The sequence below is a fragment of the Lolium perenne genome, chromosome 3 (genome assembly GCF_019359855.2).
Source record: "Lolium perenne isolate Kyuss_39 chromosome 3, Kyuss_2.0, whole genome shotgun sequence".
Classification (NCBI taxonomy): Eukaryota; Viridiplantae; Streptophyta; class Magnoliopsida; order Poales; family Poaceae; genus Lolium; species Lolium perenne.
The window spans coordinates 311,868,458-311,896,043 of NC_067246.2; the positions used below are offsets into that span (position 1 = coordinate 311,868,458).

Below are 27,586 nucleotides of genomic sequence, written 5' to 3' on the forward strand. Positions count from 1 at the left end.
CGTGCTCGGTTGGATCTGAGATTTGAGAGTTGACTTCAAATAAAAAAAACTACGAGCACACTATGGCATCCTCTTTTGCGGGTTATGTTAGCATTCATTAGTGCCCGGTGATTTTTGATGGCACAAACTATGGGGAGTTTGATGCCTTTATACGCATCCATAGACGTGATCTTCGACTTTGGAGTGTCCTTACCGGCGAGATCTCCTATCCGCCGCGCCACATTGCTCTCGTGCCTCCTACCCCACCGCCTATGCCACAAGACCTTGCTGCTTATGCTACCCAAGACTGCCGAGGCTGCTGCTGATGATGCTTATGAGCAGCAGGTGACATGGGTATACATCCCTGGTACAAAGCCCATGAAGGAATAGAAAGTAGCAACATGGTATGGATGCTTACAAATTGGAACATTTGTATACACTTAGTCAAACTTAAATGTTTTGACTTGGTGCAAACTAGAACTTCAACTCAATTTAGAATGGAGGAACTAGCTGTTTAGCTTTCAATGTAAAGGTCAGCTTAATTCCTGCAAGAACATGCATTGGGAAATAACCAAGTTCCAAACAGGCCTCTAACATCTCTTGACATGTTGGTATGGCATTGCAACGTCTATCTCTAATCTTAACCACTACCGGCAGCGTATCTCTGCATTTTTTTTAAACGGATATCTCTGCATTTGTTAATCTATAACGTAGTATCACAAAAGAAATACGAAATCTCTTTGGCCAATCAACAAAGAACAAAACCGTGACTGGAGCTGCCCCAAATGACGGATTATATAGCTCTATGTCGTCAGTTATGCACTTGCATCAGCCTCTCTCACCCAGTATAGTTCAGCTGTTATACGACGCTAACATAAGGTTAAGGTCAGTCAAAAACATTAGTGCCAGAGCTTTGCTTAGGAACTGATCTAGTTTGTTGTGCCAGAGAGCCGCTCCACATGCTGCGTTATTGCCTCGGGGCACGGAGACTGGGTGCGTAGTAGCTCCAAGCGATCGAATGGGTGTACACGTTGCAGAATATAGTCTTCATCTGTAAGAGATGGGGCAAAGAAAAATTATCATCAAGATTATGAATGGCAACGAGTGCATACTTTTGAGAGAGAGGGAGATGAAAATGCATGTAGTTAGAATCGGGAAGGAATTATTTACTTTCTTTGACAGTGCCATACAGCCAGCATAAAACCTCGTTAGCAAAGGCCAAGCAGACGCCACCCTGAGTACAGATCGAATATGTTACTCCATGAAACGTATTTTACACTGGATAGTGCATGTAAGTAAATTGAAAACCATATACTCAATTCCAAATGCTCTTCTAGTCCCAATATTCTACCTACTGTACTCATACAAGACATGTTCTTCCTTACATATACTATACTGTACTGTTGCAAATAAACAACACGGAAATTAATTTAGTGTACCTGCCAGTAGTTCTTTGCTTTCACTTTTTGTGTAATGTCTCTAGTCCTTAGTCTCTCGGTTCGCACAAGTACACCAGCATCATTCCTGCAGGGAAAGAAGAGAGGAGTGGAACTTAATCAAGTTAGAACCAATTTCCATCACCAAAATCCATCTATACATCTCAAAAAGGTACATGCACTCTTTTTTCCTAATTGTATCGACTATGTGGTCAATGCAAGAAGATTGGAGTTTGTTCTGGTTGACTGCCTCATTGTAAAGAAAAAACCTCAGGTTATGTAGCACACAATGTGTTAAATCTGTAGAACAAAATACCATACCGAGTGAGAATATGTTCATACAACTAAGAATAAGCATAAATGCTTGATCAAAATAATTGAAAAGTGGCCAAGCAAATTAGATTAGAGGAACTATGAAAACTCAAAGGAGTTATGTATTAGGCAATAGGCCTGTTGTAATGAATAAGTCGATAGATATCAAGAGAAGACAGCGACTGAAGCTCCGATGTATTATATGGGCTTTTAAGTCAAGAGTATGTGGCTGATAACCGGATGAAGGAATCAGTTAAGCACGGGAATTCAGAACATACATGAGAAACCAATGAAATAACAAAAATACGGGTTTGCTTCTGTATCTAACTGACAGCAAGAGAAAAGCAATTATCAAAACCATAATAATTCTTACATATGACAACCATGACTTGCAATTAAAGAAGTTAGGAATTAGTCCCTGACAGGAAGCTCATCGTACTAACAAAGAATGATGTGATGATTGAATATTACCTGAATCCAACGACAACATATGATACACCAGCAAGGAATGACTGAATCTGCATTATTTAGTCAAGTAAAAAATTAATGTTTCAAGCTACATAGAAGGTATGGCTCCCGAAGAATGAAGATAAAATATCACGAAGTTGGAAGTTGTCATGGCAGAGAGAATCATAACGAAATCGTCATGTAGTAAAGTTGTCAAAGATTACCCAGAACCTAAGTAACTTCTCTTTCTCATATTTTTTCAGCGTATGATGATCCAGCTGTTACAAAGTTCAAAATGGTGACTAGACTGTATATGTGGTATCAGAACAATGGAAGCTCATGGAAAAGAATAACTACCTTTCTGCTTGTTTTCAACTCCACATAGAACCGCCTGCCATCATTAGTTGCATCACAGCAGTCCATCTCAGCACCCATGATAATGCGATGCGCACCCAATTTTGTCTTTATTACAGAACAATACTCTACATTTGCATCAATACCTCTTCCGTCCTCACCAATAGAGTTTTCAGTAGCAAGATTTTCAAAAGAATAGCCCCAAAAACATCTGAGCGTCAAATATAGCACCAGCAAGAAAAGGTACATCAAATCGATATCCATTTCAGATTCATCCATTATGATGATGACAACTCCGAGCATATGATTACACACATCAAGGCACCGGCTAATTTCACATGCAAATGATGAGAATAATATGCAGCCCTTCACACATTTCCAAGCTTCCCACAGAGATTAACATTTTAGAGAACTAGCATCTTATTACATGATACATTAGATCAGAAAAAATGCCAAAGAACTAAATCAGCATTATGAAGGAATGCACCCCTTGTGCTATCACAATTCCTACAAAAAAAAACTCAAAGCATCACCATATTTAGCATACTACATTCCGACTATTTCCTTTGTAAGAAACCTTCTTAATATCAAATGAGAGAGAGAGAGAGAGAGAGAGAGAGAGAGAGAGAGAGTTAAATCAGCACCATGAAACTACAACTTGACAAGATACCCCTTGTGCAAGTAGGATTACTATAGCACTATTCCTATAAGAACTTCAAACCATCAACATATTTAGCATACTAGATTTCAACTACTTTCTTTGTAACTCTCTCTTTCTATCATCGATAAGCGCGTGCAGAGAAGAATTTCTTCAATGAATCTTACTCAGAGAGAGAGAGAGGGAGAACCTCCTGCGGTCAATCTTGCTTTGTGGTCTTTCAGGGAGCTTATGGACATCAAGGTACACAACACCATTTCTTTTGTGCACACCCATCTTCCATGGTTCTTTTATATAAGCCGTGGCCAATATCTGACGATTTTATAGATAGTCGCATAGAATCTGTCAGCATACAACCATAGTAAAGGAAATTATGCAAAAAAAATAGTTTTGCTATAGAGTCCTTCAAAACATATATGGATCTGTCAATCGATTAAGATAGATATAAAACTAACACAGATAAGCTTGTAAGGATAATTTACTGATTCATCTAGATGGACAAACATAAGCTACGACAAGGGAGAAAGGAAAATGTTATGATTTAGATAATCTGCAATGGAAGGACCATACCTTGTTAAGGTTGTTGCGGTAAGTCTGCAAGACAAGCATACATGATCAGGAATTCAAAGCATACCAAAATAACAAATATAAAGGTGCAACAGTGCATTTTTACCACAAAATGTATGTTCCGAAGAGGTAGGTTTGAATTTCTTATGCATGCAAGAAGATCTCCAAATCCTTGAGATCCCAAATCTGCATTAAATGAATGCTCTGAGATAGAAACAAATTCAAGAGGAAAAGAAACTTCCAAATAATATAATTATCATCTCCCTAGATAAAATTGTTCAAGAAATTCAGAATTAACTTAAGTAACTTCCTTTCCCATTATGTATCAGAAACAGCTAGTGTGTTAATTCTCGAAGATTTTTCTTCCATAATTTTTAAAATTATCCAGTATTACGAAAGACACAACTGCAAAAGCTTTTCTGAAATATAGTACGAGTGCGATAAACTCGTTCTACAGGAAATTTATCTATGTAGATTCCTTAAAAAGTATTCCTTCTAAGGTTACTTAAGACCTACCTGAAATATAAAAAGAGTTGCATATACCATATAGAATAGGGGAAACATGCCGTGATATCAAGACCTTCTTATGAAATAGTGTAGGTATACAGCTGAAACAGAAGTTTCTAGGGAATAATTTGCAGCGAATAACAAAGATAATAGATTCCTCATTAAACGAAGTTGATAGTGTATTAACTAGAATGTAGAAACAAAAAACTTGACTTCTGAAAGAAAGTACCTCTTTTCTCTGTAAACGATTCAAATCCTCTATTGAGATCTTCACCAACATAGTCACAAATATTACGTTTGAAAAGCCTCTGCAAATTAAGGATGTTTTAGCATAACAGACAACTTTTAGGGCAAACTTTCTTCGAGGAAAACATGTGTTCAGAAATTAACAGTTCACACTTCATAGACAAACTTCCAAAATATAAATTCACGAAAAGGGGATTGAGATTGATAAGCAGCAACTCTGAGATCTTACCAAGCTGCGATCATCAAAATATACATCCCCACCCTCAACACGGCTGAAGCAGGCGAACTCACATGGCTGCATGAGGTAACAAATGATATGGATCTATGGAGAAGAGAACAAAGATATCAAACGAAAATCAGAAGAACATGGTAATATTATGCACCTCCTGAAAAGCAACAGCTTTCCTAGATAGAGTCTCGTGAGTCTTATTAAGATTCATATGTGAAACACAAACTTCAACGCCACGCCCATGTCCTTGTACTCCGTCATGAGAAACACTGTCGGTGTCCGGTAATGGGGGCAACACTATAAGGAAATGCACAAAATTAGAAGAGAGTGGTAATGCCCTATCCCCCATCCTGGATAGACTCAACTATTTCAAAGCACTATCCAAGTCCCCAGAATATCGAGTATACAGTCAAGGGAAACAATGCAATCATCACATTCTCTACCACAAAGCATGGGCATTATCTATCACTAATGGAATACATGTAGGTTGATTTAAAAAAAAGGAATACATGTAGGTTGAATAGGCGCAGCCCCGTGCATTTCGGTAAGATACGCACAAAGCATGGATACGCAGTTTAACTTTCAGTGGTGATGATCTTTATGTTATATTTTTAACCTTCATATCTATAGCCCAGTGAGGCGGTACTGTGAAATATAACTGTGGTCAAATATATTTTCAAAACAGAATCAGATTAGATTCAGTCTTCTTCTCAGATTAGTTTAGTGTAGAATTAACTTCAGATTCCGCCAGATGTTGCTGCGGCACTTCTGGCTGATTGCACTGGCCCTGTGTAACTTGGGGATCCCTTTCCCCCGCAAAAAAAAAACTTCAGATTCTAGTGATTTACAGATTGTCGTTCATTAATGCTTGCTTGATCTAATAACCAAAACAGGAATGCAAGGTAGTCGAAAGTATCTCTCCGAGTAGCAGCCACTGCCCAACTGAGCCAAAACCCCTTCTAATTATTATGGCTTGATGATGATTCGTTCATGTTTCACTTCAACGGTTTGCTTGACCCTACTGTATCTCAAAGTCTCCCTAAATCTACAAAACCAAGCAACAACCATAAGATGCTAGAATAGAATTCAATCCTCTGCAACATTATGCTCGACCTAGCCTGACATACAAGGTGATGAAAGTTGGAACACGGATTCAAACATAGGTCTGCAGTCTGCAGAAACTCAGCGAGTAAGAGTTCATCGTGTACTGAAGCTAATAAACAAAACCAGCTCAGCTCCTGAAGCCCCAGGAGGCAGGAGCAAATCACCCACAACAAAACCAGCCAATCAGAAAAGTTGAGTAGTGTTAAGTAACGATCTGCTAAGCAATTCTGCTTGCCAAGCACTGAGGTGAAAATTTCGCCCAAAAGAATATAGCGAGTAGCGGCAACGAGGGGCGAACCTGGAACTGGGTATCTGCTACGGGCGGGGGTCTTGACGTACTGCTCGTTGTCGGGGCCGAACAAATCTGTCTCCTCCCCTTCCTCGCCACCATGCCCTAACGAGTGGTGCTCCCCGCCGTGGCCCTCGTCGTCCCCGCCGTCGGCAATGCCACTGCTACTGCGGCCGCTGGAGGAGGACGAGGACGCGGCAGCGGAGGAGGACGATGACGCGGCAGCGGAGGACGACGAGGATGTGGACGGGGAGGAGGAGCCGGACGAGGCGCCGCCGCCTCCGTGGGCTTCAGCTTCGGCTCCGTCGCGGGCGTCGTAAGCCTCCCCGAAGAGGTCGACGTCGTGCTCCGGTAAGTCCATGGCGGGCGCGGCCGGGTCGGCGGCGGGCAGACGAAATTTTGACAGAAGAGGCCACCTGCCCCAATTCATTGACAAAAAGGACCACCTGTGAGGCAAATTGACAAAAAAGACCACCTTGTGTGTGGCGGCAGCGCCCCCAGGCGACACGTGGAGGGTGCCGCCGGACTGGGTGGCGGCAGGGGCCCGCCGTCGAAGTGTGTGGCGGCACGTTTAACGCTGCTGCGCGCCGTGAGACGCCGTCCGTCGAGGTGGGCCATGCCGCCATCGCATGGGGCGACAGGGTGACGTGGAGCGTGCCGCCAGCTCCGGTGGAGGCAGGGCCCGGCAGATTCGGCTGGCCGACATTTGCTGCTGACACTGACTAAAGAGCTGCTGACACTGACTAAAGAGCTGACTGCACTGATTTAAAGGCCTGCTGAATCTGTCGGTGTTTCCCGCTCGATACAGAAAATTAACCACCGAAAGCGGCATATGTGCGTAGGAATTCTGTGCTGATACAGCAATTAGAGCACCGACAGCCGATACCAATAATTCTGCACTAATTTTTTGGTACTGTTCACACTAATTGAAGGCTATATAAGTCGGCTTCCCCACATAGAAACCGAAGCAGCAGGATCGAGTTTGCCTTCTCCGCGTCTCTGTTTCGTGCGCAAAATATTGGAGTGAGTATGAGTGTGCCTTGCTCGGACCAGGATTTTAGGCCGATGAAGGGGAAGAATGCAAGCTTGCCACCGGGGGTGAGAGCAGAGAGGTGTTGGTGCGGCCGCCTTGCGAAGGTGAAGGAGGTGGTTGATTTTTCAGATAAGTTCGGCATGAAATATTTCATGTGCGCGAGCTATGATCATGATCCACCCAGACAAACAAGTTCATCGTCCTCGAGGCCTGCGGTATGTTGTAATAGCATGATTAAAAAATTTATTTGTATGTCATTAATTTTCGTTGATTAACCGTACTATTTGTGTTGCAGTCTCCCCCGCCCCTTTGCATGTGGTTTCACTGGATAGACCAGGAGCAGACGGAGTGGGCACGCCGCGAGGTGGAGGACAAACAACGGCGTGCATGGGCAAGGTTCCATGAGGAGGAGCGTTTCGAAAAGGCTATTGCTAATGATAAAGCAGAAAGAGAGAGACAGATACAAAAATTAAGGGCGGAGCAAGCTCGAAATCGTGAGGTGAATCAGAAGAGGATGGATGATGAGGCTGCACGTAGGTATGCAGAGGAAGAGGTGCGCAGGGAGGCCCGTGAAGCGGAAAGGAAGAGATTAAGAGAAAGGGCTGCTGAGGCGCAGGCAGCAGAAGAACGCGGCGACAAGACTGGAAAATGGCCACGCTGGACGCAGGGCAAATAGAGTGATCTGTTGTAGTATTTTAAATTCTGTTTTACTTTCGCGTTGTATCTTAAATTACGTTGTAGTGATTAGCCGTATTTTAATTTTAGTTATATTTCCATCTTTATTTCGGCAGATGTATTAATAATAAATGTTGATTCCCCGGAAAAATTTCGCGCGTAAATTTTCCCGCCTAAAGTTCCCGCCTTATTTTTTCCCGCCAAAATTTCGCGCCATGAATTCCCGCCAAGATTTCCCGCCTTTTCTCTGAGCCGCGTGCTATAAAACCCCTCCCCGGGCATTCATTTGTTGTACACAAGATGGCTCCTCCTGGAGATCGTAGTTTCACTGCACGTATGGCTGCTCCTCTTATATCCTCTGCTACTTCAGTTATGAGTGCCAATAATATAGACAATGTCGAAGATCTGGTCACGAATGTGACCTTCCTCGTTGACGTAGGCAAGCTTTTTTCTAAGCACGCAGGTATGCCTGGCCGAACTCCGGTGGAATTACGGCAAGAGCTTCTTAGGTTGCAAGCAAGGTTTGAGAAGAAGAAACCGAAGGATGAGAAGGAACAAGAAGAATTTCTAAGGTATCCATATACATGGGCTTCCTCGACGGAGGATGACGAAGAAGTCTTCACGCCGAGGAGTCTGGCTAAGAGCAATGAATATTTGAAGGGAAAAAGCGCTGCATCCGTTTGCGTTGACTCGGACGACGATTTTATGCCACCGAGTAAGAAGGGCAAGGTTAGTTCATCATCGAAGAGCAGGGACAAGGGAAAAAGGTGAAGCTTATAATGTTACTCGTACCGTTTATTTTACGTTGTCGTGTTGGCAGTGCCGATGTATCTTCATTTCGGTAGTAACTTAATGTACTAGCTATGTATGTTAATTTCAGTTTTACTTTCGCGTTGTATCTTAAAATTCGTTGCAGTTATTATGTTGTATCTTAAACGTTTTTACTTATGTTGTATCTTCATTATTGGAGTTAATTTTGAAATTAAACTTATTGGGACTAATATTAATATGTCTCCGAGATACATAGAAAAATATCTCATACATAGATTAAATGTCTGTCGCACGCATAGATAAATGTGTATCATTCCTCTCGACGACGACGACGTTGCTGCCGTGGCTTTCGACCGGTAGGCGACAACCAGGGACGAGGGGGATGAGGTGGCCGCAAACCTCGGCCGTACTGATTTTCCTCATCCTCTGTAGGTGTATCATCTGTTGGTGATGGAGTATGAAATACGTATGGAGATTCCTGATTTGGGGGAATCAAACTGGCATCTGAGCTGAAAATAGGACCTCCGAAGAATTCTTCAACTATCCCGGTAACATGATCGCGAGGTTGTTGGGAAGTGCTGCCGTAGTATTGTGGTTGCTGCGTCATATCAGGCCATGTCGGGACAAAAGATTCCTGCGTATTGAACGGTTCCGTCAGAAACATGCACGCACTAATCATGTTGGTAATTAACATGCATTAACCTGAGTAGGGTATTGCGATTGCATGTGGTCACGACCCCGTAGTGGGGGCATATTCTGGCCTAAACCAGCTCCCATGTTGGACCACGTAGGGTCAAGAGATTCCTGCAAACGTCAACAACATGTCATTAGTACGCATGTAAGTAATCACGTGTCGGTAGGTAATTATTAAATATGAGCATACCTGAGTGTTGAATCTTTGCGAGTATTCGCCTTCTGTGTAGGAGAATCGTTGTCCAGATGGATATGACGGAAAATGATCGTCCTCCTAATACAATTGGAAAAAATTGTGTCATTGTTGTAAGTTCAGGAGGAATGTATGTACGCAAGTTAATTACCTGTGTGGCGCCATGGCGTTGAGATATGTGTGCGGACTTAGATCGGTCAAGTAAAGATGAGTCGCGTCGTGGATTAGGTGTATGCGAGGTAGAGGGAACTGGTACGGTCGGTGTGGCGGATGGCTGGCTTACACGTACCATACTCGGTCTGTTCGACGGTGCCTCCGGCATATCGAATGCTCGGCTGACAACATCATCATGGTGGCTGCAACCAAGACGTCTAAGCCCTTTAATGGCAGTATTAAAAATATGTTTTACCATGGATTTTCCCTCCGTACTATCCATGTTGCGCAAGTTCAAAGTGTCCTGGGCGTCCCGTGCGATCTGCCTGAACTCGTCAATCTGAATGGAATAAAAAATTAATATTGGCTATAAACACACATTTTCTTAATTACATTTATATAACAAGTACCGAAGTGTCACGGTGGTAAGCTGAGGCCCATGTGAGGTGTGTCGGACTCGATGGTGGGGGACCGGTGAGCAGAGTCCGTGTGCTAGCGCGATACCATTCATTATACGTTGGCAGTATCTCACCGTTGTACCGTCTGCATCAGCGATAAATTACATTAGAAGGTACATGATGATAAGAAGAATTAAAATATATAATTACCTATTTTCGCGTACTCCATCGGACTCTGCTTCATCAATCCATTTCGTAATCCATGTTTGATTACGGTGACTCCAGTCGAAACAACTCATGCCTTTATTGTCTTGTCTACAATCCAATAAATTTTATTAAATAATGAAATCGATTAATTGAAGTGCAATTCATTGTTTCTATTAGAGTGACCGAACTTACGTATGAACATCAGCAACAAGGCGTCTTGGTGATGGTGGGGGAATATCCTGATGCAGACCAAACTGCCGCATGACACACTCTGGGTTGTATGGCTCAACCATCCAAATAAAGAGTAGGTTGCATCGTGTGAACCACAACCGTAGGTCTCGCAGCATATCTGGTGGTGGTTTAACAAGACCCCAGACAATGTACACATCATGTGCCGTATATGGGTCCCATTTGACCATGGTCTCCTGCAGCTCTTCAAACTGTTGGTGGTATTCGGGGTAGCAACCGTGTGCCACATTATTTGACCACCGTTGATAACCCGCAAGTATAGGGGATCGCAGCAGTCTTCGCGGGTAGTAAAACCCAATTTATTGATTCGACACAAGGGGAGACAAAGAATACTTGGAAGCCTTGACAGCGGAGTTGTCAATTCAGCTGTACCTGGAAACAGACTTGCTCGCAAGAGTTTATCAGTAGTAGCAGTTTTATAACAGTAGCAGTAGTAGAATAACAGCAGCAGAGTAACAAAGACAGCAGTAGTAATTATAGTAAACAACAGGATTAAAATATTGTAGGCACGGGGACGGATAACGGGCGTTGCATGGATGAGAGAAACTCATGTAACAATCATAGCAGGGCATTTGCAGATAATAATAAAACGGTGTCGAAGTACAAAGCAATCAATAGGCATGTGTTCCAATTATACTCGTACGTGCTCGCAATGAGAAACTTGCACAACATCTTTTGTCCTACCAGCCGGTGGCAGCCGGGCCTCAAGGGAATCTACTGGATATTAAGGTACTCCTTTTAATAGAGTACCGGAGCAAAGCATTAACACTCCGTGAACACATGTGATCCTCACGTCACTACCATCCCCTCCGGTTGTCCCAATTTCTGTCACTTCGGGGCCATTGGTTCCGGACAGCGACATGTGAATACAACTTGCAGGTAAGACCATAAACAATGAATATCATGATAAAATAATAACATGTTCAGATCTGAGATCATGGCACTCGGGCCCTAGTGACAAGCATTAAGCATAACAAGTTGCAACAATATCATCAAAGTACCAATTACGGACACTAGGCACTATGCCCTAACAATCTAATGCTATTACATGACCAATCTCATCCAATCCCTACCATCCCCTTCAGCCTACAGCGGGGGAATTACTCACACATGGATGGGGGAAACATTGCTGGTTGATGGAGAGGCGTCGGTGGTGATGGCGGCGATGATCTCCTCCAATTCCCCGTCCCGGCGGAGTGCCAGAACGGAGACTTCTGGATCCTGAGACGGAGTTTCGCGATGTGGCGGCGTTCTGGAGGGTTTCTGGCGACTTTGACTTCTCCCCGTGCGTTTTTAGGTCGAAGGCAATAAGTAGTCCGAAGGAGGGCGTCGGAGGCCGACCGAGGGGGCCACACCACATGGCCGCGCGGGCCCTGATACGTCTCCGACGTATCGATAATTTCTTATGTTCCATGCCACATTATTGATGTTATCTACATGTTTTATGCACACTTTATGTCATATTCGTGCATTTTCTGGAACTAACCTATTAACAAGATGCCGAAGTGCCAGTTCCTGTTTTCTGCTCTTTTTGGTTTCAGAAATCCTAGTAACGAAATATTCTCGGAATCGGACGAAATCAACGCCCATGTTCCTATTTTGCCTGGAAGCATCCAGAACACCCGAGAGCCGCCAGAGAGGGGGCACTGGGCCCCCAGACCATAGGTCGGCGCGGCCGAGGGGGCCACGCCACCCTATGGTGTGGGCACCCCTTCGACCCTACGCGCCGCCTCTTCGCCTATTTAAAGCCTCCGTTGCGAAAACCACGAGGCGTTCGGCGAAACCCACAGAAACCTTCCCGAGCCGCCGCAATCGCGAAGCCAAGATGCGGGGACGAGTCTCTGTTCCGGCACGCTGCCGGAACGGGGAAGTGCCCCCGGAAGGCTTCTCCATCATCACCACCGCCATCTTCATCACCGCTGCTGCTCCCATGAGGAGGGAGTAGTTCTCCATCGAGGCTCGGGGCTGTACCGGTAGCTATGTGGTTCATCTCTCTCCTATGTACTTCAATACAATAATCTCATGAGCTGCTTTACATGATTGAGATTCATATGATGATGCTTGTAATCTAGATGTCATTATGCTAGTCAAGTGAGTTTTACTTATGTGATCTCCGGAGACTCCTTGTCCCACGTGTGTAAAGGTGACAGTGTGTGCACCGTGTGGGTCTCTTAGACTATATTTCACAGAATACTTATTCACTGTTATGAATGGCATAGTGAAGTGCTTATTTATATCTCTTTATGATTGCAATGTATTTTGTATCACAATTTATCTATGTGCTACTCTAGCAATGTTATTAAAGTAGTTTTATTCCTCCTGCACGATGTAATGGTGACAGTGTGTGCATCCGTGTTAGTACTTGGTTTATGCTATGATCATGATCTCTTGTAGATTGCGAAGTTAACTATTGCTATGACAGTATTGATGTGATCTATTCCTCCTACATATGCATGAAGGTGACAGTGTGCATGCTATGTTAGTACTTGGTTTAGTCTTTTGATCTATCTTACACTCTAAGGTTACTTAAATATGAACATTGAATTGTGGAGCTTGTTAACTCCGGCATTGAGGGTTCGTGTAATCCTACGCAATGTGTTCATCATCCAACAAGAGTGTAGAGTATGCATTTATCTATTCTGTTATGTGATCAATGTTGAGAGTGTCCACTAGTGAAAGTCTAATCCCTAGGCCTTGTTCCTAAATACTGCTGCGTTACTACTTGCTTGTTTCTTGTTTCACCGTGTTACTCTGTGCAATACTACCACCATCAACTACACGCCCGACAAGCTATTTTACGCACCGTTGCTCTTGCTCATATATATTCATACCACTGTATTTCACTATCTCTTCGCCGAACTAGTGCACCTATTAGGTGTGTTGGGGACACAAGAGACTTCTTGCTTTATGGTTGCGGGGTTGCATGAGAGGGATATCTTTGACCTCTTCCTCCACGAGTTCGATAAACCTTGGGTGATCCACTTAAGGGAAAACTTGCTGCTGTTCTACAAACCTCTGCTCTTGGAGGCCCAACAACATCTCTACGGGGAAAAGGAGGGGGAAGTAGACATCAAGCTATTTTCTGGCGCCGTTGCCGGGGAGGAAAGGTAAAAGGTACACACACTCCGGATCTCGGCTACTAAGCTATTTCCCGGCGCCGTAAGTACTCGAAGCTATTTCCTTTAGATCCTGCAATTGCATCTTTTTGTTTCTTGTTTACACTAGTTTGGCATAATGGACAAGAATGAGCTTCTTATTCTATTTCCTGATTTAAAACATGGATTGTTTGATGCGAAAATTAAAAAACCTATGGAATCTTATTTGCATACTGGTAGTAATATTAGTATGAACGCTTTGAACACCATTGTTGATAATAATATAGAAAGTTCTAAGCTTGGGGAAGCTGGTTTTCATGATCTTTTTAGTCCCCCAAGCATTGAGGAGAAAATTTTCTTTGATGATACTTTGCCTCCTATTTATGATGATTATAATGATATTGGTCTTTTAGTGCCGCCTACTATGGAGAGTAATTTTTATGATGATAATACTATGCCTCCTACACTTGATGAGAATAATAATGATAGCTACTTTGTTGAATTTGCTCCTACTACAATTAATAAGAATAACTATGCTTATGTTGGGAGTAGTAATAATTTTATGCATGAGACTCATGATAAGAATGCTTTATGTGATAGTTATATTGTTGAGTTTGCTCATGATACTACTGAAAGTTATTATGAGAGAGGAAAATATGGTTGTAGAAATTTTCATGTTACTAAAACACCTCTCTATGTGCTGAAATTTTTGAAGCTACACTTGTTCTATCTTCCTATGCTTGTTACTTTGCTCTTCATGAACTTGTTTATTTACAAGATTCCTATGCATAGGAAGCATGTTAGACTTAAATGTCTTTTGAATTTGCCTCTTGATGCTCTCTTTTTGCTTCAAATACTATTTCTTATGAGTGCATCATTAAAACTGCTGAGCCCATCTTAATGGCTATAAAGAAAGAACTTCTTGGGAGATAACCCATGTGTTATTTTGCTACAGTACTTTGTTTTATATTTGTGTCTTGGAAGTTGTTTACTACTGTAGCAACCTCTCCTTATCTTAGTTTTGTGTTTTGTTGTGCCAAGTAAAGTCTTTGATAGTAAAGTCAATACTAGATTTGGATTACTGCGCTGAAACTGTTTTCTTGCTGTCACGAATCTGGGTCTACCTCCCTGTAGGTAGCACAGAAAATTAAGCCAATTTACGTGCATGATCCTCAGATATGTACACAACTTTCATTCAATTTGGGCATTTTCATTTGAGCAAGTCTGGTGCCATTTTAAAATTCGTCAATACGAACTGTTCTGTTTTGACAGATTCTGCCTTTTATTTCGCATTGCCTCTTTTGCTATGTTGGATGAATTTCTTTGATCCACCAATGTCCAGTAGCTTTATGCAATGTCCAGAAGTGTTAAGAATGATTGTGTCACCTCTGAACATGTTAATTTTTATTGTGCACTAACCCTCTAATGAGTTGTTTCGAGTTTGGTGTGGAGGAAGTTTTCAAGGATCAAGAGAGGAGTATGATGCAACATGATCAAGGAGAGTGAAAGCTCTAAGCTTGGGGATGCCCCGGTGGTTCACCCCTGCATATTCTAAGAAGAATCAAGCGTCTAAGCTTGGGGATGCCCAAGGCATCCCCTTCTTCATCGACAACATTATCAGGTTCCTCCCCTGAAACTATATTTTTATTCCATCACATCTTATGTTCTTTGCTTGGAGCGTCGGTTTGTTTTTGTTTTTTTTTTGTTTTGTTTGAATAAAATGGATCCTAGAATTCACTTTATGGGAGAGAGACACGCTCCGCTGTAGCATATGGACAAGTATGTCCTTAGTTTCTACTCATAGTATTCATGGCGAAGTTTCTTCTTCGTTAAATTGTTATATGGTTGGAATTGGAAAATGATACATGTAGTAATTGCTATAAATGTCTTGGGTAATGTGATACTTGGCAATTGTTGTGCTCATGTTTAAGCTCTTGCATCATATGCTTTGCACCCATTAATGAAGAAATACATAGAGCATGCTAAAATTTGGTTTGCATATTTGGTTTCTCTAAGGTCTAGATAATTTCTAGTATTGAGTTTGAACAACAAGGAAGACGGTGTAGAGTCTTATAATGTTTACAATATGTCTTTTATGTGAGTTTTGCTGCACCGGTTCATCCTTGTGTTTGTTTCAAATAAGCCTTGCTAGCCTAAACCTTGTATCGAGAGGGAATACTTCTCATGCATCCAAAATACTTGAGCCAACCACTATGCCATTTGTGTCCACCATACCTACCTACTACATGGTATTTCTCCGCCATTCCAAAGTAAATTGCTTGAGTGCTACCTTTAAAATTCCATCATTCACCTTTACAATATATAGCTCATGGGACAAATAGCTTAAAAACTATTGTGGTATTGAATATGTACTTATGCACTTTATCTCTTATTAAGTTGCTTGTTGTGCGATAACCATGTTTTCTGGGGACGCCATCAACTATCCTTTGTTGAATTTCATGTGAGTTGCTATGCATGTTCGTCTTGTCTGAAGTAAGAGCGATCTACCACCTTATGGTTAAGCATGCATATTGTTAGAGAAGAACATTGGGCCGCTAACTAAAGCCATGATCCATGGTGGAAGTTTCAGTTTTGGACAAATATCCTCAATCTCAAATGAGAAAATTATTAATTGTTGTTACATGCTTATGCATAAAAGAGGAGTCCATTATCTGTTGTCTATGTTGTCCCGGTATGGATGTCTAAGTTGAAGAATAATCAATAGCGAGAAATCCAATGCGAGCTTTCTCCTTAGACCTTTGTACAGGCGGCATAGAGGTACCCCATTGTGACACTTGGTTAAAACATGTGCATTGTGATGATCCGGTAGTCCAAGCTAATTAGGACAAGGTGCGGGCACTATTAGTATACTATGCATGAGGCTTGCAACTTGTAAGATATAATTTACATGATACATATGCTTTATTACTACCGTTGACAAAATTGTTTCATGTTTTCAAAATCAAAGCTCTAGCACAAATATAGCAATCGATGCTTTTCCTCTATGAGGACCATTCTTTTATTTTCATTGTTGAGTCAGTTCACCTATTTCTCTCTACCTCAAGAAGCAAACACTTGTGTGAACTGTGCATTGATTCCTACATATTTGCATATTGCACTTGTTATATTACTCTATGTTGACAATTATCCATGAGATATACATGTTACAAGTTGAAAGCAACCGCTGAAACTTAATCTTCTTTTATGTTGCTTCAATACCTTTACTTTGAATTATTACTTTATGAGTTAACTCTTATGCAAGACTTATTGATGCTTGTCTTGAAGTGCTATTCATGAAAAGTCTTTGCTATATGATTCACTTGTTTACTCATGTCATATACATTGTTTTGATCGCTGCATTCGCTACATATGCTTTACAAATAGTATGATCAAGGTTATGATGGCATGTCACTCCAGAAATTATCTGTGTTATCGTTTTACCTGCTCAGGACGAGCAGAACTAAGCTTGGGGATGCTGATACGTCTCCGACGTATCGATAATTTCTTATGTTCCATGCCACATTATTGATGTTATCTACATGTTTTATGCACACTTTATGTCATATTCGTGCATTTTACGGAACTAACCTATTAACAAGATGCCGAAGTGCCGGTTCTGTTTTTCTGCTGTTTTTGGTTTCAGAAATCCTAGTAACGAAATATTCTCGGAATCGGACGAAATCAACGCCCATGTTCCTATTTTGCCCGGAAGCATCCAGAACACCCGAGAGCCGCCAGAGAGGGGGCACTGGGCCCCCAGACCATAGGTCGGCGCGGCCAGGGGGGGCCCGCGCCACCCTATGGTGTGGGCACCCCTTCGACCCTCTGGCGCCGCCTCTTTGCCTATTTAAAGCCTCCGTCGCGAAAACCCTGAGGCGTTCGACGAAACCCACAGAAACCTTTCAGAGCCGCCACCATCGCGAAGCCAAGATCTGGGGGACAGGAGTCTCTGTTCCGGCACGCTGCCGGAACGGGGAAGTGCCCCCGGAAGGCTTCTCCATCATCACCACCGCCATCTTCATCACCGCTGCTGCTCCCATGAGGAGGGAGTAGTTCTCCATCGAGGCTCGGGGCTGTACCGGTAGCTATGTGGTTCATCTCTCTCCTATGTACTTCAATACAATAATCTCATGAGCTACTTTACATGATTGAGATTCATATGATGATGCTTGTAATCTAGATGTCATTATGCTAGTCAAGTGAGTTTTACTTATGTGATCTCCGGAGACTCCTTGTCCAACGTGTGTAAAGGTGACAGTGTGTGCACCGTGTGGGTCTCTTAGGCTATATTTCACAGAATACTTATTCACTGTTATGAATGGCATAGTGAAGTGCTTATTTATATCTCTTTATGATTGCAATGTATTTTGTATCACAATTTATCTATGTGCTACTCTAGCAATGTTATTAAAGTAGTTTTATTCCTCCTGCACGATGTAATGGTGACAGTGTGTGCATCCGTGTTAGTACTTGGTTTATGCTATGATCATGATCTCTTGTAGATTGCGAAGTTAACTATTGCTATGATAGTATTGATGTGATCTATTCCTCCTACATATGCATGAAGGTGACAGTGTGCATGCTATGTTAGTACTTGGTTTAGTCTTTTGATCTATCTTACACTCTAAGGTTACTTAAATATGAACATTGAATTGTGGAGCTTGTTAACTCCGGCATTGAGGGTTCGTGTAATCCTACGCAATGTGTTCATCATCCAACAAGAGTGTAGAGTATGCATTTATCTATTCTGTTATGTGATCAATGTTGAGAGTGTCCACTAGTGAAAGTCTAATCCCTAGGCCTTGTTCCTAAATACTGCTGCGTTACTACTTTGCTTGTTTCTTGTTTCACCGTGTTACTACTGCTTTGCAATACTACCACCATCAACTACACGCCACAAGCTATTTTCTGGCACCGTTGCTACTGCTCATATATATTCATACCACCTGTATTTCACTATCTCTTCACCGAACTAGTGCACCTATTAGGTGTGTTGGGGACACAAGAGACTTCTTGCTTTGTGGTTGCAGGGTTGCATGAGAGGGATATCTTTGACCTCTTCCTCCCTGAGTTCGATAAACCTTGGGTGATCCACTTAAGGGAAAACTTGCTGCTGTTCTACAAACCTCTGCTCTTGGAGGCCCAACACTGTCTACAGGAAAAGGAGGGGGAAGTAGACATCAGGCCCCCCTGGGCCGCGCCGCCCTATGGTGTGGGGCCCTCGGGCCTCCACCTGACTTGTCCTTCTGGCTCCGTCAGTATTCTGGGAAAATAGGGCCTTCCGCATAAATTCCGAGGTTTTTCCTGAAAGTTGAATTTTTGCACAAAAACGAGACACCAGAACAGTTCTGCTGAAAACAGCGTTAGTCCGTGTTAGTTGCATCCAAAATACACAAATTAGAGGCAAAACAATAGCAAAAGTGTTCGGGAAAGTAGATACGTTTTGGACGTATCAACTCCCCCCAAGCTTAGCTTATTGCTTGTCCTCAAGCAATTCAGTTAACAACTGAGCGATAAAAGAACTTTCACGAACACATTTGTTCATATGATGTAAATATTCTCATGCTATGGCTAACACTTAGGCAGTTCATAATAAGACACATGCAAATAAGATCATCTAATAGCTATGTCAATCATGGAAAGGTAGCAACAATTAATAATAAGCATCATGAATCATGTCTATAAGCAGGATTGCAATGTTCATAAAAGAGTATGATAAAGTGGTATCTCGCTTGCCTGTATTTGAATAGCAAAACATAAATGCTCAGGCACCTCTGAGGTTCATAGAAAGACTAGAAATAGAGATTGTCAAAGATAAAAGCATCAAAGTTATACCACAATCAATAATATTTTGAGACAAGCATATTGTACTAAGAATGACAGTTGTGCTCTCAAGAAAGTGCTCAAAGAAGGGATGGAGACACAACATAAAAGTAAAAGATTGACCCTTCGCAGAGGGAAGCAGGGATTAACATGCGCTAGAGCTTTTCATTTTTAAAACAAGAGTAAAATTATTTTGAGAGGTGTTTGTTGTTGTCAACGAATGGTAATGGGTACACCAACTACCTCGCCAACCAGACTTTCAAGAGCGGCTCCCATGAAGGACGTTATCTCTACCAGCAAGGTAGATCATCCCTCTTCTCTTTTGTTTACACACGTATTTTAGTTTTATTATGATGACACTCCCCCCAACCTTTGCTTACACAAGCCATGGCTAACCGAATCCTCGAGTGCCTTCCATCAATCACATACCATGGAGGAGTGTCTATTTGCAAAATTAAGTTGCTTACTGATGAATCAGAGCAAAACATGTGAAGAGAATTATTAATGAAGTTTGATTAATCGGGGCTGGGAACCCCATTGCCAGCTCTTTTTGCAAAATTATTGGATAAGCGGATGTGCCACTAGTCCATAATGAAAGTCCGTCAAGAGTAAATGACAAGGTTGAAAGTTAAACACCACATACTTCCTCATGAGCTATGAAACATTAACACAAATTGAGAAGCATTTTGAAGGTTTTAAAGGTAGCGCATGAGAATTTACTTGGAATGGTTTGAAATGCCATGCATAGGTATTTATGGTGGACACTTTGGAACAACTTGGTTTTCAGGTGTTTGGAAGCACGAGCGGTGTTCCCGCTCAGTACAAGTGAAGGCTAGCAATAGACTGGGGAGCGACAAATCAAGAGAGCAATAACTGTCATAATCATGCTTGCGGCAAAATAAATTAACTGAGGCATAAAAGTGATACAAGAACTCTGAAGCAAATTAAATCATCGAGGCTTAGTTGACTTTTGTTCAGTCATATGCATGCGTGAGCACGTGCCAAGTCGATATAAATGAATTATCCAGAGGAGGATACCACAATGTCATACCTATTTATGAATAAAACAATGCAAGCAAACATCCATGACATGCTACTCATATTAATAAATTGGAGCTAAACATGAGAGATCATGAACTACTAGACTTTCTCAAATGACATATACCTCACATGAACCAACTAAGCATGCTCACATGGATGAGTATATGTACAAAAATGAGAACAAATAGAGTTCATACCAGCCTCTCACCACAATCCAATTGTCGTAGATCGTCATTATTGCCTTTCACTTGTGTAGCTTGGATAATATGAAATGAAAACCACGCTCCAGCCACCGAAGACCATTGAACTCAAAATGAACTTTACAAACCAAAGAAGAACATCAAATATTTTTGGTGTTTTCGAATTGGAAACAAGAACAAGAGGAAACAAGCAAACAAAGTAAAATCTTTTTGGATTTTCTTATAGCAAACCAACGATAGCAAATAAAGCAAAGTAAAAGCAAGAAACCAAAATAAACAAATGGTGAAGAGAAACAACAGAAATATTTTTGGTCTTTTATGTTTTAGGAAAGAAACAAAGTGAAAATAAGAAATGGCAAACTAGAAGAGTCACATAAACACAAAGCAGCAGAAAATTCGTCAAACTTGACAGCAGTATAGTACTCGATTTTTAAGAAATTCTTACACTGCTCAAATCGAAAAGTGTTCAACTAATGAAAGTTAGATAACAACCTGGGGAACATGCTCAAAAATTGGCTTCACAAAATAACGTTCTGGCTGTTTTTGAGAATTTTTATGGTGACAGCCCAGAATCTGTTTTCAATCAGCACTTCCCCAAATATCATCTCCCTCTCATTAGAAAACCACTCAAACAAACTAAACAAGTATGTACAAGTATCCAACAATCATAATATGCAAAGAATGAGTGATGCCGGTATACCTCCCCCCAAGCTTAGGCTTTTGGCCTAAGTGGAGTTCAATCCCATCGAGGCCATGAAGAAGCACCTCCGTAGTACGAAGATGAATCATATTCCGGGTATGTGCTAGAAGAAGCTCCCGGATACGTGACGGTGTAGTCGTAGGAGGGCTCGGCGTCCGCCGAGTCATGCTGCTGGTGGAAATCTTGTATCTTCATCTTCTCATCAACCTCCTCCTTAGAGCGCGACCAAGGTTTCCTGTCCAAACTGAACAAATCTGGTTGGGGCAAAGGGATTTCCCTCTCATCCCCGTCAGCAAACAACATTCTATAGACCATATTATCTGGAGTGAAATCAACAGTAACAAATTGATGGCTCTTCATAGCAGCAATATCAAGTCTTATAGGAGTTAATGGCACATCAGTAGGGTCAACAGGAAATTGTAGATGTGCTAAAATACGTGATGCAATAATTCCTCCAAAAATAGGCCCTTTGCTAGACAAGCGGCGAGCAATAAGAGAACCAAGATGATAAGGTGTCTCTCCAGTAAGTGCAGCAATTAAGAAAGCAAGATGATAGCTAGAAATATTACTAGTGTTCTCCCTACCAAGAATGTTAGTAGCAAGGTAATAAGCAAAATACTTAATGGCGGGGAGTTGGATGTTTCTTATCTTGCCACGCTGAATGGTGCGGCAATCATCGTTGGTGATCCCTCGATAGTGCTCAAGCAAAACCCTCGGATTATCCTCAATCTTCCTTGCAGTACCTACAGGGGCAATACCCAATGCAGCACAAAAATCTTTCAACTTCATAGTAATGGCTTTACCATAAATCTTGAATGCAACTGTCGGGCCATAGTGCTTGTTGTGGAACTTGAAGCTCTCAACGAAAATTTTGGTAACCATGTAGTATTGCTCCCTTTCATCTCCCACATAGGCGGCTAAACCCGCCCTGTTGACGAGGGTGAAGAAATCATCCAACAACCCTGCATTACTCAGAAAATCATAACATGGGAAAGATGAAGCATTAGGAGCCCCATTGCCTTCTTCGGGCGCGAAGCTTGGCGCGATGATATCCTCATTATAGGATTGCCTGAATCGAGTGGCGGTCCTAGAGGGTCTTCCAGTGCTTGTAGTTTCTCTCTCAAACACTTCTCCAAAGTTGTAGTTGTCCATTTCCTTTTTCTGAAATTTTTCAACAATCATTATAAAATTTGATTTGGTGACATATAATCAAGGGAAACTACTATAGGAACTTGCTAGAGTACTAATCATGCATCAAAACTAGTTTATACATCATAGAACAAGCATGCAAGCTCACTAAACATGTTACCTACAACAGCAAAATATTCAAGATATACTCAACCAAACAAAATTCTACTTGGATCATTGGAGGAGTCACATACCAAGGAGCAAATGTGCCAAATTTCAGCAAGAAATCTGGGCTGAGCAAAGAGATCGAAAAATTCTGAGCTCTTGAGCAGAAACGCGAGTGAGAGAAAGCTGGTTCGAGTTTTTTCGGGAGTGAGAAGATTCTGGGAGAAAGAGATGAAGTAGTAGGGCAAGGAGGGGCCCACACCACAGGGTGGCACGCCCCCCTCCTTGGCCGTGCCGGCTGGTGGGGTGGCCCCCTGGGGTGCCCCACTGGTCATCCCCAGGTGCTCCCAGGTGCCTCTTCGAAAAATAGGACCAACGGTATAATTTTTGTAAATTTTTGTAAACTTTGAAAAATGCACATTTCTGGGTATTAAGTTTATTATTACTGGACAGGAAATTTTTTGAAAACTCTAATTAACTAATGAAATTTGCAAATCAAAAGTGCTACAGCAAGTAAAACAAGTGGAGGAAGAAAGAGATGTTGTTTACCCCCTCTATGCATATAAAAAGTATTTGTTAACAAGGTTGATCAAGTCTTGCCACCAAATAAATTTTACATAACATATGAAGAAATAAACCTCAAATCAATCATGTTACCTTGTATTGTATTGATATGGATCCAATCATAAGAGTTTGATATTCTTCTTTAGGCTCATATATAGGACAATCAATAGTTCCAACTTTGATAGTTCTCACATTAGAGATAGTATTAACTCCACATGCTTTCTCAATCCTCTTGGGAAAATAAACGGTATGTTCCTTATCATCAACATTGAAAGTAACCTTCCCTTTGTTGCAATCAATAACAGCCCCTGCGGTGTTAAGAAAAGGTCTCCCAAGAATAATAGACATATTATCATCTTCAGGCATTTCCAACACAACAAAATCAGTTAATATCAGGCAGTTAGTACTAACTTGAACAGGAACATCCTCACATATACCAACAGGAATAGTAGTAGATTTATCAGCCATTTGCAAAGATATATCAGTAGGTATCAACTTATCTAAATAAAGTCTCTTATAGAGAGAAAAAGGCATAACACTAACACCGGCTCCCAAGTCACATAGAGCAGTTTTAACATAATTATTCTTAATAGAACAAGGAATAGTAGGTATACCTGGGTCGCCCAACTTCTTTGGAACTTTGCCATTGAAAGAGTAATTAGCAAGCATGGTGGAAATTTCCTCATTGGGGATTTTCCTTTTGTTAGTAACAATATCTTTCATATACTTTGAATAAGGAGGCAATTTAATAGCATCAGTCAAAGGGATTTGCAAGAATAAAGGTTTCATCCAATCACAGAATTTATTATAGTGTTCTTCTTCCTTTGATTTTAGTTTTTAGCAGGAAAAGGCATTTGCTTTTGCACCCAAGGTTCTCTTTCATTACCATGTTTCTTAGCAATAAAATCTTCTTTAGTATACTTTTTATTTTTAGCATGCTTTTCAGGTTCATCTTCAACCTCTTCTTTATCAGAAGCATCATTCTTATCATTATTATTACCATTATCATGTTCATTACCACTTTCAGTTTCAGCATCGGAAATAGAAATACTATTAGGATCATTAACAGGTTCAGAGGATTCTACAACATTTTTATGTTTCTTTTTCTTTTTCTTAGAAGGAGCACTAGGTTCAATTCGTTGAGAATCTTGTTCAATTCTTTTGGGATGCCCTTCAGGATATAGAGGATCCTGGGTAGAGACACCGCCTCTAGTTGTTACTTCATAAGCATGTTTCTCTTTAGAATTATTTTTTTAACAAGTCATTTTGCACTTTAGTGAGTTGATCAATTTGAGTTTGAACCATTTGAAAATGTTTAACAAGCATCTTAACATCATTGGAGGTTCTCTCCACAATATCATGCAATTCACTAATAGCTTGAGAATTTTCCATTAGATGATTCTCTACTCTCATATTAAAATTTTCTTGCTTAACAACATAATTATCAAACTCATCTAAGCATTGAGCAGGAGGTTTTGAATACGGAATATCTTCCCTAGTAAAGCGTTGAAGGGAGTTTACCTCGATCATGGATGAAGGGGGAATTATCTCACATATATCTTCTATGGGAGGTAGATTCTTCACATCTTCGGATTTAATACCTTTTTCCTTGAGAGACTTCTTAGCTTCCCTCATATCTTCATCATTCAATTCAATTAAACCCCTCTTCTTCAATATTGGCGTTGGAGTTGGTTCAGGTATATTCCAATCATCATGATTCCGGCTTATTTTAGCCAATAATTCTTCAGCTTCGTCTGGAGTTCTTTTCCTGAAAACACAATCAGCACAACTATCCAAATATGCTCTAGATTCTATGGTTAGTCCACTATAACATATATCAAGTAGATCATTGTTTTCTAAATCATGTCCAGGTCGAGCTCTGATAAGAGAACAAAATCTTGTCCAAGCCTCAGGCAATTTCTCTTCATCTCCCTGGTCAAACCTATAAATTTTCTGTAAAGCAATATGTTGAGCACTAGCAGGAAAGTATTTTTGAAAGAAAACATCACGCAGCTCAGTTGGATTTTTAATAGAACCAGGAAGCAAATTATTATACCAAGTTTTAGCATCATCCTTTAATGAGAAAGGAAAAATTTTAGCGACAAAGTAAGTACGCATCTTGACATCATCAGAAAACAAGCTACTCATAGAAGAAAGTTCAATCATGTGTTCTACAGCACTTTCTTTTTCAGTACCACAAAAGGGTGTTTTCTCTACAATAGCTATATGAGATAGATCAAGAGAAAAATCATAATCTTTATCCTTAATGCATATAGGAGATGTGGTAAATTCAGGATCAGGAGATAACTTATGTCTAACAGTATATTGTGCGAGAAACTTTTTAATTTTTCTTGCATCAGTAGTAGCATTGCATCTATTAATAAAATCATCATTAAGCTCCACATAATCTTCATCAGGATCATCACTAGAATAATCAAGTTCAGGTGAATTAATAGGTGTAGTAACATTAGGAGTTTCAGCATTTTCAATTTGTCTAGACCTAGCAATTGTAGCATCTAGAAAGGATCACAATGAACCACTATCATCAAGCACAGCAGAAACATTATCAATATTATGAGAGTTTTCAGATTCAGCAGAAGTACCAGCAAGTGAAGCTTGCGGCGGTGAAACAAGTTGACTTATCACAGATGGTGAATCAAGTGTAGCAGAGGTACTCAGAGTTGTACCTTTTCTTGTAGTGGATGGTAATATGGCGACTTTAGGATCGCGAGTTTTACCCATGATGGAGAATTTGCAGCGAACAATATCAATCCAAGTGAACTTCCAAATAAAGCTATGCTCCCCGGCAATGGCGCCAGAAAACAGTCTTGATAACCCGCAAGTATAGGGGATCGCAGCAGTCTTCGCGGGTAGTAAAACCCAATTTATTGATTCGACACAAGGGGAGACAAAGAATACTTGGAAGCCTTGACAGCGGAGTTGTCAATTCAGCACACACTGAAACAGACTTGCTCGCAAGAGTTTATCGAGTAACAGTTTTATAACGATGGCGGTAGTAGAATAACGACGACGAGTAACAAAGACAGTAGTAGTAATTATAGTAAACAGCAGGATTAAAATATTGTAGGCACGGGGACGGATAACGGGCGTTGCATGGATGAGAGAAACTCATGTAACAATCATAGCAGGGCATTTGCAGATAATAATAAAACGGTGTCGAAGTACAAAGCAATCAATAGGCATGTGTTCCAATTATAGTCGTACGTGCTCGCAATGAGAAACTTGCACAACATCTTTTGTCCTACCAGCCGGTGGCAGTCGGGCCTCAAGGGAATCTACTGGATATTAAGGTACTCCTTTTAATAGAGTACCGGAGCAAAGCATTAACACTCCGTGAACACATGTGATCCTCACGTCACTACCATCCCCTCCGGTTGTCTCGATTTCTGTCACTTCGGGGCCATTGGTTCCGGACAGCGACATGTGTATACAACTTGCAGGTAAGACCATAAACAATGAATATCATGATGAAATAATAACATGTTCAGATCTGAGATCATGGCACTCGGGCCCTAGTGACAAGCATTAAGCATAACAAGTTGCAACAATATCATCAAAGTACCAATTACGGACACTAGGCACTATGCCCTAACAATCTAATGCTATTACATGACCAATCTCATCCAATCCCTACCATCCCCTTCAGCCTACAGCGGGGGAATTACTCACACATGGATGGGGGAAACATTGCTGGTTGATGTAGAGGCGTCGGTGGTGATGGCGGCGATGATCTCCTTGATACGTCCAAAACGTATCTACTTTCCCGAACATTTTTGCTATTGTTTTGCCTCTAATTTGTGTATTTTGGATGCAACTAACACGGACTAACGCTGTTTTCAGCAGAACTGTTCTGGTGTCTCGTTTTTGTGCAGAAATCCAACTTTCGGGAAAATCCTCGGAATTTATGCAGAAGGCCCTATTTTCCCAGAATACTGACGGAGCCAGAAGGGCAAGTAAGGTGGAGGCCCGAGGGCCCCACACCATAAGGCGGCGCGGCCTAGGGGGGGGCCGCGCGGCCCTATGGTGTGGCCCCCTCGGCCGGCCTCCGACGCCCTCCTTCGGACTACTTATCGGCCTCGACCTAAAAACGCACGGAGAGAAGTCGAAGTCGCCAGAAACCCTCCAGAACGCCGCCACATCGCGAAACTCCGTCGCGGGAGCCAGAAGTCTCCGTTCTGGCACTCCGCCGGGACGGGGAATTGGAGAAGATCATCGCCGCCATCACCACCAACGCCTCTACATCAACCAGCCATGTTTCCCCCATCGATGTGTGAGTAATTCCCCCGCTGTAGGCCGAAGGGGATGGTAGGGATTGGATGAGATTGGTCATGTAATAGCATAAGATTGTT

At 41.6% G+C, this 27,586-nt stretch overlaps 3 protein-coding genes across 4 annotated transcripts; 1 reads left to right on the forward strand and 2 right to left on the reverse strand.

Annotated features, from left to right (window-relative positions):
- Positions 1-673: 673 nt before the first annotated feature.
- LOC127345453 (NAD-capped RNA hydrolase DXO1) lies at positions 674-6,678 on the reverse strand. Of its 2 annotated transcripts, XM_051371931.2 has the most exons (13): positions 6,138-6,666; positions 4,890-5,032; positions 4,736-4,801; positions 4,490-4,568; positions 3,860-3,939; positions 3,757-3,780; positions 3,377-3,498; positions 2,532-2,739; positions 2,399-2,452; positions 2,199-2,245; positions 1,419-1,503; positions 1,150-1,213; positions 675-1,030 (listed from the first exon to the last, which is right to left on the reverse strand). In XM_051371931.2, exons 1-13 carry the CDS (start codon positions 6,556-6,558, stop codon positions 909-911), a joined length of 1,515 nt encoding a protein of 504 aa, XP_051227891.1. In that variant the 5' UTR covers positions 6,559-6,666; the 3' UTR covers positions 675-908. The 2 variants fall into 2 exon arrangements, with proteins under 2 accessions (XP_051227890.2, XP_051227891.1); XM_051371930.2 differs by lacking the exon at positions 2,399-2,452 and having other exon boundaries at positions 674-1,030; positions 6,138-6,678.
- A 425-nt stretch (positions 6,679-7,103) lies between these two features.
- On the forward strand, positions 7,104-7,976 carry LOC127338832 (uncharacterized). Its single transcript, XM_051364799.2, has 2 exons — positions 7,104-7,376; positions 7,457-7,976. Exons 1-2 carry the CDS (start codon positions 7,158-7,160, stop codon positions 7,835-7,837), a joined length of 600 nt encoding a protein of 199 aa, XP_051220759.1. The 5' UTR covers positions 7,104-7,157; the 3' UTR covers positions 7,838-7,976.
- A 479-nt stretch (positions 7,977-8,455) lies between these two features.
- Positions 8,456-10,723, reverse strand: LOC139838245 (uncharacterized). The gene is made up of 8 exons (XM_071827633.1): positions 10,444-10,723; positions 10,255-10,359; positions 10,057-10,189; positions 9,645-9,986; positions 9,491-9,574; positions 9,310-9,411; positions 9,007-9,241; positions 8,456-8,469 (listed from the first exon to the last, which is right to left on the reverse strand). The coding sequence occupies exons 1-8, from the start codon at positions 10,668-10,670 to the stop codon at positions 8,456-8,458; spliced, it is 1,242 nt and encodes a 413-aa protein (XP_071683734.1). The 5' UTR covers positions 10,671-10,723.
- Positions 10,724-27,586: the final 16,863 nt, after the last annotated feature.

Bases quoted from the DNA above. Each gene is read 5' to 3' on its own strand.
- LOC127338832 (XM_051364799.2), top strand. From the start codon at position 7,158: ATGAGTGTGCCTTGCTCGGACCAGGATTTTAGGCCGATGAAGGGGAAG. The intron at 7,377-7,456 runs GTATGTTGTAAT...TTTGTGTTGCAG, and splicing joins CATCGTCCTCGAGGCCTGCG to TCTCCCCCGCCCCTTTGCAT.
- LOC127345453 (XM_051371931.2), bottom strand. From the start codon at position 6,558: ATGAATTGGGGCAGGTGGCCTCTTCTGTCAAAATTTCGTCTGCCCGCC. The intron at 2,740-3,376 runs GTTCTCCCTCTC...TTTGACGCTCAG, and splicing joins AGCAAGATTGACCGCAGGAG to ATGTTTTTGGGGCTATTCTT. The intron at 1,031-1,149 runs GTAAATAATTCC...CATCTCTTACAG, and splicing joins GTATGGCACTGTCAAAGAAA to ATGAAGACTATATTCTGCAA.
- LOC139838245 (XM_071827633.1), bottom strand. From the start codon at position 10,670: ATGGTCAAATGGGACCCATATACGGCACATGATGTGTACATTGTCTGG. The intron at 10,360-10,443 runs GTAAGTTCGGTC...ATTGGATTGTAG, and splicing joins CTTGTTGCTGATGTTCATAC to ACAAGACAATAAAGGCATGA. The intron at 9,412-9,490 runs GTATGCTCATAT...TGACGTTTGCAG, and splicing joins CGCAAAGATTCAACACTCAG to GAATCTCTTGACCCTACGTG.